The 13,593-nt window shown below is 39.1% G+C and overlaps 1 protein-coding gene across 1 annotated transcript in view; it reads right to left on the reverse strand.

Moving 5' to 3' along the window:
• The window catches only part of LOC135478214 (kielin/chordin-like protein), a 34,887-nt gene extending 21,880 nt beyond the window's left edge, over nt 1-13,007 (reverse strand). The window contains exons 1-7 of the mRNA XM_064758486.1: nt 12,959-13,007; nt 12,594-12,623; nt 10,887-10,980; nt 9,966-10,030; nt 9,443-9,565; nt 4,890-5,012; nt 333-449 (exon numbers count right to left, since the gene is read on the reverse strand). Coding sequence (XP_064614556.1) covers nt 333-449; nt 4,890-5,012; nt 9,443-9,565; nt 9,966-10,030; nt 10,887-10,980; nt 12,594-12,623; nt 12,959-13,007 — 601 coding nt within the window. The remainder of the gene's footprint in view (nt 1-332; nt 450-4,889; nt 5,013-9,442; nt 9,566-9,965; nt 10,031-10,886; nt 10,981-12,593; nt 12,624-12,958) is intronic.
• Between the last annotated feature and the right edge of the window lie 586 nt (nt 13,008-13,593).

The raw sequence follows: 13,593 nt of genomic DNA on the forward strand, positions 1-13,593 counted from the left end.
CAGAAAAAAAAGGCTGTGAGTTCAAGTCCAGCTCATAATGCTGATCGCCGTCGTATATTGGTGAAATATTCTTGGGTGCGGCCTAAAACTCCAATCAAATAATTAGGCCTAAATTAATTCATTAATAAACTGATTTGGTCGGTGTGGCAAATTGCATGGAAGTAATAGTCTCTCTTTTTGACGACGGGTTATGTGGTGTTCTACATGCAGTCTTCACTAAAAATGGATCTAGCCATTCTTGGGCCTGGAGTGGTTTTTAAAAATCAGGCATGTTCAAGATGGCGAATGGAGCAACATAGAAAATTAATACAGATATAAGCACGTTTAATTACCTTTGGGGCATTTGGACACATCACACGAGATTTCGCCGTATTTCATACAAGTACAGTGCTTACAGCCGTCATAAAACTTTTCACCAGGATTAAGAATCTTCTTTTCATACTTGCATTCTGTGAGAGAAAAATAATATTTCGTTCTTGTTAACAAGTGAAAATACTGAGAATTTTACCAAAGTAATCTAGTATACCACTATATTGTAATTTAATATAAGGCTTACTCTGAACACACTGTGGTTTTACAGTAAAATGTGCTGGCGGTTCGGGCTACAAAACTATTTGCCTGTAGATAAGCTGCTCTATTCTAACTAAATTTGCAGGCAAAATTGCGCAGTAATGTAAGAATGGCGCTGAAAAAGTATGTCTCTTACGCTTGTTTTTGCCGCCTAAATTCTCTAAAGTTACAAACAACTATGGAATATACACAACGCAATTAGAGAAAAATGAACGTAATATCATGCTGCTCTTCTCTGTCGTAAATACATTAAATGTTGGATATAATATATACCGTATAATTAGATATTCACAGCAGTACCTTAGTACTCCGCTCCATTCTTATACGTTTCACATTACTTGCCAGTCATGTATGGTATTCCAAAGCTTTTAATTGTAAAGAGCATCGCCAAGCACCTCTTAGGTAAACATTACGAGCCATTTTAATCAATGGATTAACAACAACTTTGGTTTTACCTTTCTCTTGAGTTTCGGTAGTGGGACATTTGTTGATATCACACTCCAATTCGCCGTATTTTTTACAGGTACAGACTTTGCAGCCGGCATGAAATGTATCGCCTTCAGCATAGACCTTACCATTGTACTCACAACTTGATTTGGCTAAAAATAAAGCACATTGTTAAAAAGGACGTCGCACCAGTTCCGGAAAAGAATTTCGGACATATTAAAATTTAAAATTTTAAAAATTTATTTTAATGTTGAGTTGTATGAGTTATGAGGTTAAAGCTGAGAGAGATTTGTCGCAACCCAAAATAAAGAATGTGTCAGACTTTAAACTTAGATACTGTACCGTATCAGAATTGTTTTGTTTCAAGGTTATGTTCAGCAGTAATACCACCAGGTTAGACTAACACTGACTTAAGTCTATGTCAGCTTCGCAATTTATCTCCTAAGATCACCGTTAAGGCAAGTCACTAAAATAAAAACCAAAATATGAAGGGCGCAGCGATCACATGGTGTAACAGAAGACACAAACTGTAATGGCGTGACACCTGCGCATCTAATATTTAAACCGTCATACCTGGTTGACAAGTTTTCTTTTCGCACCACACTTTTCCTGAGCTTTGGCACTCGCAATAACGACATTCTTCGTAGAATTTCGCACCCCATTTGTAATAGCGACCCTTGTACTCACACCCTGCATACAAATTCAAGGGAGGTAAATATGGAGTTTTTTCTCATGGACACAAGTACCAGAGTTCTTGCTCTGACACTGACTTTGTTTCTTCATGGAAAGAGAGTTGGGATGCAGCAAATGATGGTCAGTTGCATTATATTTTGCGACCATCTGTTAGTAATGCTTTTATACAACTAAGAAATAGCTATATGCTGATGTATCGCTTTTTGGGATTCTTTCTGGGACACGCCCATTACATTCACCTCTGCATAAATTTTTTTTTACAATTTACGCGAAAACCTCAATCGGTATTGTCTGAATTACTGCATCTAAGGCATAATTTACTGACAGAGTATTCCATTCGGAAAGAGTCTTCCATTCGGAAAGGGTCAATGACACCCACTGACAAATGGAACAATCTGCCAGTCACTGCTGACTTAGATGCAATAGTTCAGATAATCCCGATTGAGGTTGTAACAGCAATACTGGAGCCAGCTGCATCCATCCATCACAAGGACTGGAGAGTGTCATATAAACAAGAGTTATCTCCACTTCCTTTCAAAACATACAGACACCTCGTTATATCATTGCACGCTTACTACACCTGTGCCCTCAAATATATAGCAAATAACATCAGTGCATTTCTTAACCTTATTCTGCTTAAGCCTTGGTTCTAGGGGTTAATTTGCTACTATTTAAGCATTTATATATGAACAGTTAGAATAAAACACTAACTGAGGTACACTGACAAGAAGCCGTATTTCGTTCTTTACAAGCGACCATTTGCCAGCATTCAACCTGTCGTCCGTGCTCTGGTTTTACATTTCTATTCTGTACGACTATTACGCTGTAGTCCCTGTTCTCATTTTACTCACTATTATGTACGTCTATCACGCTATCGTCTCAGCTCTGGTTATACTCTCTATTCTCTACGTCTATCACGCTGTCGTCCCTGCTCTGATTTTACTCTCTATGCCGTACGTCTATCACGCTATCGTCTCAGCTCTGGTTTTACTTTCTATGCTGTACCTCTATTACACTGTCGTCCCTGGTCTGACTTTACTCTTTAGTCTGTACGGCTGTTACACTCTCGTTCCTGCTCTGGTTTTACTCTCTATGCTCTACGTCTATCAAATTGTCGTCGTTAATCTGGTTTTACTCTCTATGCTGTATGTCTATCACATTGTCGTTCCTGCTTTGGTTTTACTCTCTATACTGTATGTCAATCACACTGTCATCGCTGCCCTGGCTTTACTCTCTATGTCGTTCGTCTATCAAACTGTCGTCGCTGCCTGATTTTACTCTCTATGCTGTACACCTATTACACTGTCGTCGTTGCTCTGGTTTTACTCTCCTTGCTGTACGTCTATCACAATGTCGTGTCGTCGTTGCTCTGGTTTTACTCTGTATGCTGTACGTCTATAACTCTGTCGTCGCTGCTCTGGTTTTACTCTCTAAGCCGTTCGTCTATCACACTGTCATCAATGCCCTGGTTTTACTCTCTATGCTGTACGCGTATCATACTGTCGTCGCTACTCTGGTTTTACTCTGTATGCTGTACGTCTTTCACTTTATCGTCGCTGCTCTGGTTTTACTCTCTAAACCGTTCGTCTATCACACTGTCATCGCTGCCCTGGTTTTACTCTCTATGCTGTACGCTTATCATAATGTCGTCGCTGCTCTGGTATTACTCTGTATGCTGTATGTCTATCACTCTGTCGTCGCTGCTCTGGTTTTACTCGCTATGTTGTTCGTCTATCACACTCTCATCTCTGCTCTGGTTTTACGCTCTATGCTGTACGCCTATCACTCTGTCGTCGCTGCTCTGGTTTTGATCTCTATGCTCTTCGTCTATCACACTCTCATCGCTGCTCTGGTTTTACTCTCTATGCTGTACGCCTATCACTCTGTCGTCGCTGCTCTGGTTTTACTCGCTATGCTGTTCGTCTATCACACTCTCATCGCTGCTCTGGTTTTACGCTCTATGCTGTACGTCTATCACTCTGTCGTCGCTGCTCTGGTTTTGATCTCTATGCTGTTCGTCTATCACACTCTCATCGCTGCTCTGGTTTTACTCTCTATGCTGTACGCCTATCACGCAGTCGTCGCTGCTCAGGTTTTACTCTCTATGCTGTACGCGTATCATACTGTCGTTGTAGGCCTATCACATTGTCGCCCCTGCTCTGGTTTTACCCTCTATGCTGAACGTCTTTAATTCTATTATGCAATTGTACAATATAAAGAACAATTCCAGCCCAACAGAATTTATCGTCTTGCCATTTAGGTTTTAGTGATTTATACCTACCACATTTTTTCATGTTGCACTGAATAAGGCCTTTTTTGTTGCAAACACAAGTAGTGCATTTGTCGGCCGTTTTGAATGTTTCTTCGATTTTGTATGTAGTGCCGTCACACAAGCAGCCTAGATGAAAAAAGAGACAGAGCAAATAATTGTTGCAATAATTCATAATTTGTGTAAAAAGAATGAAAAGGCATAAAAGACAGATCGAAGAAACCTATATCAGATGAATGCTACAGTTCTATGGTGGGCCATACACTGTATCTACCGCACTACTAAGGCTGGATGTATCTAATCCACGTGATAAACCGAATTGTCCAACATTTATTTCTCATTTGAAAAAAGGAAGTGTGTAGTCTATAGTTCACTTCTGTCCTTTCGTCGACGGTTTGTGGACAAACTGGAGACTCTTGTAATCATGTGTTGCGACAGAACAATGGTAAATTCAAATTGCGGAATACCGTCCCATTAAGACAACAACCAGGCATAGAGGTAACAGCGTCCATAAGACAATATCCCTGCCAAGCAATATAAAGCCCATCTTACAGTTTAAATAGTCAAATCTATTTAATTCTATTCAGAAAAGTCAAAAAGAATTATGTAAAGGTATTTTAGATACAGTTTTCTTTTTTACCTGTGGTGCATTTTCTACGGTGGTTAAACCTTTGAGCTATCAGAGCTCATAGTCCGCATCATTTATAGTGATATTTTAAACCAATCAGAAATGATTTACCAGCAATTTAGATTCATAAAAATACGTCAGCAAATCTACGACACAGACAATTAACTTCACCAGGAGCTACTGTCAGATCCGCAAACTTACATCTTTATTACCGATTGACAATGTTGTAAGGAACAGCCAGGGATAACAATCTGGTACTAATCGGACTAATTGAAATCTTACCTGTGGGGCAATGTTTGTCTTCACACTGAACCACACCTGAATACTTGCAGAAGCACATGTTGCAGCTGAGAGGATCCTGAAAATCTGTCCCTACGTCAAACGTGCCTCCGTTATAACTGCACACTGAAGCGTAACGACAGCAACAACGACAATTAAACCCAGTCAGATCGGTGTCAGCTCTTCTGTTAGTTAGAATGTGGTCAAAACCAGCCAGTATGTATAACACTGGTTTTCGCACATTTCACACATTATCGAATTTCTAACAAAAGCCAAGAAGTTGAGACAGCGGAGATTTTGCATACGTTTTAGGTAAGTGTGTTCCACTATTATGGCCCTTCTTTGACCTTCTAGGTCATGTATATACTTCAATCTATGCGGCCAAACCCACATTCGTATACCGGTCGTCAACCTTAATGGAAGTTCCCGGTCAATAATTGCACGTAAATGTGTTCTAATATGATAACTTTCCTTGATGACAACCTAGTTTGCCATGTACGTACTCCAAATCTAGGCGTTGAAACCGACATTCGTAGACCAGCCGGCAACCTTAATGGAAGTTCCAGGTCAATAACTGCACGTAAATGTGTTCTACTATGATGACCTTCCTTGATGACAACCTAGTTTGTTGACAAAGCTCGGCGTATAAATCGACAATTGTATACCAATAGTCAACCATAACGGATGTTCCAGTTCAATAACCGCAAGATAAACTACAAAAACAGCGCATTTCACTAAAGAACTCCAGAAAGTACATGAAGTCATGAGCCCTATGCGTCGGAACAGACATTCGTATACCAGCCGTCAACCACTAAAAAACGTCCCAGGTCAATAATCGCAGGCCATTCTCAAAAACGACGTATAGCACAAACTAAGAAAGTACATAAAGCACGAATATAGGACGAACCGTGCAAAGAGAAGCAGTCAACAGTTTTCAATGATGTTGGCAAGATTTTGCAAAGGCCAATGACCACGTACGGTTTGAACCTACCTTTTGGAACACACAAAAAGCCGCAAGGTTTTGTGCAGTAATTTGGCCTGAAAATAGATGAAATAATCAATAACTGAATTAATATAGATGATGCAGACACAAAAATGTCTTGTTTTCTTTTTCTGTGCGTTTTTTGCTTTCTTCTTTCTTCTTTTATTGCTAATTTCTGTAATACCGTCAGGTGTGCTGGAACTAGTTTTATATATATTTAAAAATCAATCTGTAACAGCATTTTCTTTCATTGAACGTATATGCTTCACGGTTTGAAACCCAACTTGTCACTGACGACCATTGATTGACCTTGTTGAAAAGATGGTGTTGAAGCAAGAGCAGGACTGATTGGCTGATGATAAAGAAGCATATCATTGCTGAAAATGAGGGTGTGAAGCAACAGTAGGACTGATTGGCTGACGATAACGAAGCATATCACTTGCTCCAGATGATTAGCCCTAATAAGCCTATCAGGGCGACGTTTTCTTCATATCTTTGATTTTTGGTAGGTATAAGCTCTCAAAGTTACAAGATATACTTGTACTTCATTGCACGTTTAGAGCAGTTTCAAGATGTCCTTGTACTGAAATGCACGTTCACAGCAGTTACATGAGATACACATACTTAACTGGCCATCCACAAGCCTTCATCTGGTATACATGTACTTAACTGTAAGTTTATAGCAGTTACAAGATATACATGTACTTAATTGCGCGTCCACAGCAGTTACGTGATATACACGTACTTACCCTAATTCTACGATATTCTATCATATCAAAGAACAATTTTCAGAGCAATTTATGCACATTTTTAGAAATAAAAACTACATTGGTTGAATTGCCCAGTTTCAGGGCTTTACAAAAAGTACAATTTTATCAGCCAACACAGACAAACGACTTCAGAACACTTGCAAACATGCCAACAGGTTTGAAGAATTACAACGATTGCACGTTCATAGCAGTTACATAACAAACATGTATAGGTTATACTTACACACATTGTTTGTCTCCAGGACAATTTACGTTATCACATAGGTTCTTGCAGTGATACTTGTGATCTTGGCTTTCTCAGGACAACTGTGAAAAATTAAAACATAACTACTGTGTTCTTTATTGTGATTAGGAGAACGTCTTCCTTGAATTAAGTGTCTTTTGAGTCGAGAGAGATTGAGGAGAAAATCCCCGCCCTTCACCATTTTAACAGAAAGTCATCCGTTCTGAGGGATGCCAGTATGTATTCTGTTGTTATAACAAATATTCTGTCATAGTTAACACAATATCGTGTTATTCTAATAGAATCTTTATGGGAATTAATTGATTAATTTGTGTGTTTAACAGAATATTTAACAGAATAATCTGCCACATTAGCATCACTCTGATGACAGAGTTTCTGTCAAAATTAGCAGATTATTTTTCCAGCGTTCGCTTAACTCCAGTGCCCTTTGAATCATGTTGTATAGCAGTGAAAATGCCATATTATCTTGAGGCCTTACTGTTATTAATGTGGTTTAAGCTTGGGGGCTTAAATCAGTACTACAGCAGATTTCCTGAGGAGAAAAGCGTCAACGTCTACAGTCCCATGCCTTCTACGTGACTAACGCCTTTATTGTTGCCTTAGTATGACTTATTCCTCTAGCTACTTAATATACTGTGAACTCACCGGGTGGACATTTTTTGTCCGAACACGTGATCTTGCCGTCTTCCCCGCACGTGCAGTCTTTACATCCGTCCTTGAATGTTTCTCCGGCCTTGTAAGTCTTCTCATAGGTCTTGCACTACAACTGAATACAAATAATGTACTGTGCCAGAGAATGAGTTAACGTGTCTATCTACAAGTGTGATTTCATCAAGCTCACGTCTCTCTCCATCACAACATCAACAACTCCTTTGCTAAGAGCACTGCTTCATGGTTCTTAGTCCGTGAATTAGTACTTTTTCAAATACCTGTCACATCTATTGTTTTTGATATTAGTTTTGTGATTAAAAACATGGTTGGTTTAGTTGCACGTATTCTGTTAATCTTCACCATATTGTTTTATAAGCAATGGTAATAATGTTAAAGACTGTACGGTGATACCTTCTGGACAAGCCTCATATGGCACTCACACTTTCTTAGCGCTTGAGCACGTGCATTTACTGCAGCTATTAGGATCCGTAAACTTCTCTCCTATCGGGAAGGGACATGCCGCCAAATTCACACTCTGAAATGCAACAACAACAATGTGCACGAGGGAAGAAAACTATCTCTGACTAAACTTTCTCAAATGGCTAAGATGATCATTTTGCGTTGATTCTATCGATTTTAGGAAGATTTTTTGGCGGTTTATTCGGAAAGTCGTATGATGTACTGGTTACTCCTAAATTATGTAATTTTTATTTTTCAGCCAAAAATATAATATTTCATGACTTTTATTTGTACTTTTTAGGTGGCTTTGTCTCCGGCAGTAAGTGGGAAGGTCTGGCAGCAACCTGCTCATGGTCGTGGGTTTCCCCCGGGCTCTGCCCGGTTTCCTCCCACCATAATGCTGGCGCAGTCGCATAAGTGAAATATTCTTGAGCACGGCATTCAACACCAATCAGATAAATAAATGAATACCTTTTAGGTGCACTTTCTTGACAAAGACAAATATTTCACGTCCGTTGACATTTTCATATGAGTAAATATGCATCAGTGCTTCTACAGCAAACATGTTGGTAAAAACACAGCCCGAATTTCGTGTAGTGGACAATGGCCACTACTTATGGGGCGATTCATATCGCCACAGAGCGAGTTTGAGGGCTTTATTCTAAACATGCGGTCAGAATTATGGTGGGAGGAAACCGTGCAGAGCCCGGTGGAAATTCACGACCATCTGCACGTAGGCTGTCAGACCTTCACACATATAGTCGGAGAGGAAGACAGCATAGCTGGAATTCAATTCAAGCGAACTCATTGGTGGGAGGCTCTTGTGTCATGCGCCGCACTGGACGTGTTAACCACCTAGGCCCTCTAATCTTGTTGTAATATGTGAATACATACAATCTCTATGTGGATATTAATCTGGTTTCAATATGTGAATACTGACATCTGTGAGTGAGTATTAATCAAGTTGTAACATGTGAGTACTGACATCTGTGAGTAAATATTATTTTGGTTGCAGTATAAACCTATACAGGCCACTCATTTGTTGCACGCATCATACCAGTAGGGCACTCATCTGCCGTTACATATCATACAAGTAGGGCACTCCTCTGTCGTGCATGTCACACCTGTAAGGCACTCATTTGTCGTACATATCATACCTGTTGGACACTGACCTGACGTACATATCATACCTACAGGACACTGATCCGTCGTACATGTCATACCTGTAGGAGACTCATCGGACGTACATATCATATTTGTTCGGCACTCTTCGTACATGTCATACTTGTACGGCACTCATCTGTTGTACATATCATACCTATATGCCACCCATCTACCGTACATATCATATCTATAGGACACTCATCGGACGTACATGTCATGCCTGTAGGACACTCATCGCACGCATATATCATATTTGTTAGGCACTCCTCTTTCGTACATATCATACCTGTTGGGCACTCCTCTGTCGTACAGGTCACACTGCCATCGTCGTTGCAGGTGCACTCGTTACAGCCGTCATCAGCCGTGTAGGTCTCACCAGGCTTGTATTTCACGTCATTCACTTCACACACTGCAACAACAACGAAAGGATGGAGGGATAATGAATCATTCTCGATGTGTAACTGAGTCATTATCACTTAAAATCGTTATCTATGACTTGACGATATGATATTTGGTCAGGTCATTATTCATTCACTTACAAAATACTTGGCGCATTTTACTACACTGATGTGATCATAACGCATAGAATTACAAAATAATGATTGCAACCGAAGTCCAAAATGACGTCGATTTTTTAATTACATTCTGTCACTGAGGTTTAACGAAGTATTAACCCCTTGCAATTTATGATTTAAGTGTTCGTCACAGCGACAAAACAACAATTGTTTTGTACATGAGTTTTTCCTGATTTTTGTCACATGTACCTTTATATAATTCTCTGACATGTATATCATATTTCGCGAACTAACCTGTGCATTTCACCCGCTTCCCATCAACGAAATACGCCGGGTTACATCCACCACAGTAATCAGCTCTGAAAACAGAAAGCAAAGTAAAAAGAACAGCCTTAATTTTATTTCTTGAGCAATGTTTAAATAACTTAACCTCTGAACCTCTATAGAGACTACTGGTGGGTGCGATAAGGGAATGTCGGATTTGCTTAGATGGCATTTTATACATTTCTATACATGTATTTCTCCAATCCTGACTTTATTAAAGATATATACAGTATCGTTTCTGATTGGCTAGCGTGAGAGATAGGCAAGTGTTTTTCAAACGTGACCAAAGCGGAAATGTTTAACCAAGGAAATCCTATATCTACTGATGGTCAAGCAGCGTCGATTCTCTATTACTTTAAATTTGTTTGCAAAGTGTTCAAATTAACAATACCCTGTAGACAACCTTACGAGTCGGTTTTTGTTGGACAAAGCTGGTTGGCAAAAGTTATTGATCGATCTTTATTTTCGGGCCTTAATTTCGAGCGAATAATTATTGATCATGACATGACCCTAATTAACACATTGGAGGAAATAAAAATTCCCTTTCAATCATTATGTATGATGTGCTAAACTACTGGGACTTCTTCTTCAAATACATCACAACTAAGTATCCGATCAGAACCGAATTTAGTTTTATTTGATTTATTTGAGTTTAACGTCCTATAGGCCTATATAGTCAATGATTTTTCCGTAAAACAGCAGGGGTCAGGTTTATCAGTGGAGGACACTGGAGTTCTTCACAATATACTGTACAAGCTTTCCAACACAATGCCGTTGGAAACTCGCAGTAGCTGGATTCGAGACTGAGACCTCGCTCGTCATATGCTGATGTAGCGAGGATATCACATACCAGTGCATGTTACCCTTTTTTGGACTGTCACATATACTCACATGCAAGTGGCTTCTGGAAATGCAGCGCAGCCTTTATATGCAGATTTGCACGGGTCCCTGAAACAGTACTTCCGGGGACGATATTTAGGACACTCTGAAATGGGAAGAAAAAAAACCCCTCCTATAAAATAGCTTCTGTGTGCGAGAGGTTGATCAGCACTAGCACTTGTATGTTGAAAACAATATATGTTGTCTTTGTGTTTAGCTTGATTTCCTTTTATCAAATAAATTTAAGCCTGTCTACTTGAGATTGAACTTCGATTTCAGTATTATTTCAGTGCAAGAAGCTCCAGGACCCGACCATCGTATTGGTAATGCTGCTGCATTGGAGCATCATATTTCAGACACCAGAAGGGACACCAGATCAGATTACAATATACTTGGACAGACCTACCCGTATTTGGCAAAGCCTCATGTAGTAAGCGCCAAGCAAAAATAGAGACCAGACCACCCGTAAATAGTGCGAAAAAGTATGACAAGAAAGGGGGAAGAACTCATGAATTCGGCTTATTGGTGTGTAAGATCAGTTACACTGGACAATCACACTGCTGTCGAGATTCTGTGGAGAAGTGAAAGTGTCTTACCGCACTCAACGGGTTCCCCTTGAATTGTGAATTCCGCTTTACACCCACCGCAGTAGTTTGCTCTGGTAAACATTTAAGTTTTAATGAAGGTGAGTAATAATAAAGTAATTGTAAAATTCATGTATAGCTGTGTTAATTTCTTGACTTTATTTGTCTATTTGATTGACTCGTATATATGTTACTTCGTCCATCGAAAAACTTAAACCGATGAAAAGCATTACAGAAATTTACCACATTATTAACATTAACGTAATGGTGACACCTTGTCGGGCACCAAGGATGGCACATACTTACTTGCACTCTGCTGACGGATGAGCTGGGGCAGTCAGCGGTTCGACAAGGATCGAAGAAACAATATGTATACGCTTTGCCTTTAGGACAATCTGCAATAGGAGGCAAAACAGCGCTGGAGCTAATGAAAGAAAATGTACTAACACTGTGAATGCTAATGAAAGAAAATATATTGACATTTTGATCGTTAATGAATGACATTTTAAACCTTAGTGACAGAAAATGTACTGACATTTTGAGCGTGATTGACAGAAAATGTGTTGACATTGTCAACGTTATAATGACAAAAGGTATTGACATTTTGAACACAATAATTATAAAAATGCGTTGACAATGTGAAAGCTAAAATGACAAAAACGATATTATTGTACCCATGGCAAACATATGTAACATATTGTAGCCAGTATGAACATTGGCAATGATTATGCTGAAAACTGCAATGCAATTGAAAGAACAATTATGGAAACGGTGTATACAAAATAGCAAGAATCCGAAAATATTTGATCTACTTGAATGATCGATTGATTGATTATTGGGACTCAAGATATATAGATTTGAAACTGTGATGTGGAAACAATTCTAAGCCAGTAATGATCACATAGTGGACTTTTTCTCTGGGGTCTGCTCGGTTTCCCATTTTTTAGTGTTTTACGTCGTACTTAAGAATATTTCCCTTTTTACGACTGCGGTGGAAAGAAAATCGTGCAGAGCCCAGGGGAAACCCACAATTATCCACAGGTTGCTGACAGATCTCCCTACGGACGACCGGAGAGGAAACCTAGACGATGGGGGGAAACTTAATCTAATATCATAATGCAATAACAGTCCTTACTTTGAGCAAATGTAACTCTTTGGGAAATAGCTGAAATGAAATAAAAAAGAGCATTTAGTGATATACAATAAACAGGGGCATTTAAAATTATGTTTATAGATATATACAAGTAAATTGATAAAAACATATCAAAATATAATTTATGAATTCTTCACAGGAAAAAATATATACTCACAGTCGAATGTAAAAGATTTCGTTTAAAGTGCTACCCGAGCAGCACTTAGCCTTATAAATTTTTTTACGAATGCTTTTGGAAGATAACGTTATCAAGATGTATGAATATCTTTAATTTAATTACGTAGACTGCGGTGATTTCATGAAACAATATTTCACAAATTTATCACAAATGGAATGTTTTCACTTACCAAAAAATATGAGTATGGCTAACAAGGGTCTGACAAATTCTGTCTCCATGGTGACGGTAATATCTGATTTCTGTTTCTAACGGAAACAGGCTGTCAGGCCAAGTCACTGTGAGGATAAAATAAAGAAGTAGGAAACAAGAAGTAGATCAAAATGTGCCCTTTGGCATGTCCCAAGCATAGTTTACATGTAACGTAAACATAAACCGGTTAAACATAAGTTTAAATTTATCTATTTATCTACTTTTCTGTTTAACGCCCCACTCAAAAGTGTTTCACTTTTACGATGGCAGTCATTTTTATGGGTGCTAGAGTATTCACGGCAAACTATCAACTAGTGACAATCTACTGACAGCTCTTTCCCTCACTTAGCGTCCTTTGCTGCACGCTATATGGGGGAAAGCCAATCGGTCTACAGCCAATGTAAGACTAATTAAAAGGCCACAAGGGAGTCGTTTCCACACACATCCACTCTCATGTACATGGATGCTATACAATTTACATGAACAAGTGGTAAGTCTTATAAAGAAAACACGAATGGCGGTTATTTAAACCCAAATCTACTACGGCAGTGTGATAATTGGTATCTGGTCATATATAATTGGTGAAGCAGCGACGACAATGTGATCATTGGTCAC

Source organism: Liolophura sinensis, chromosome 11, assembly GCF_032854445.1.
Source record: "Liolophura sinensis isolate JHLJ2023 chromosome 11, CUHK_Ljap_v2, whole genome shotgun sequence".
Classification (NCBI taxonomy): domain Eukaryota; kingdom Metazoa; phylum Mollusca; class Polyplacophora; order Chitonida; family Chitonidae; genus Liolophura; species Liolophura sinensis.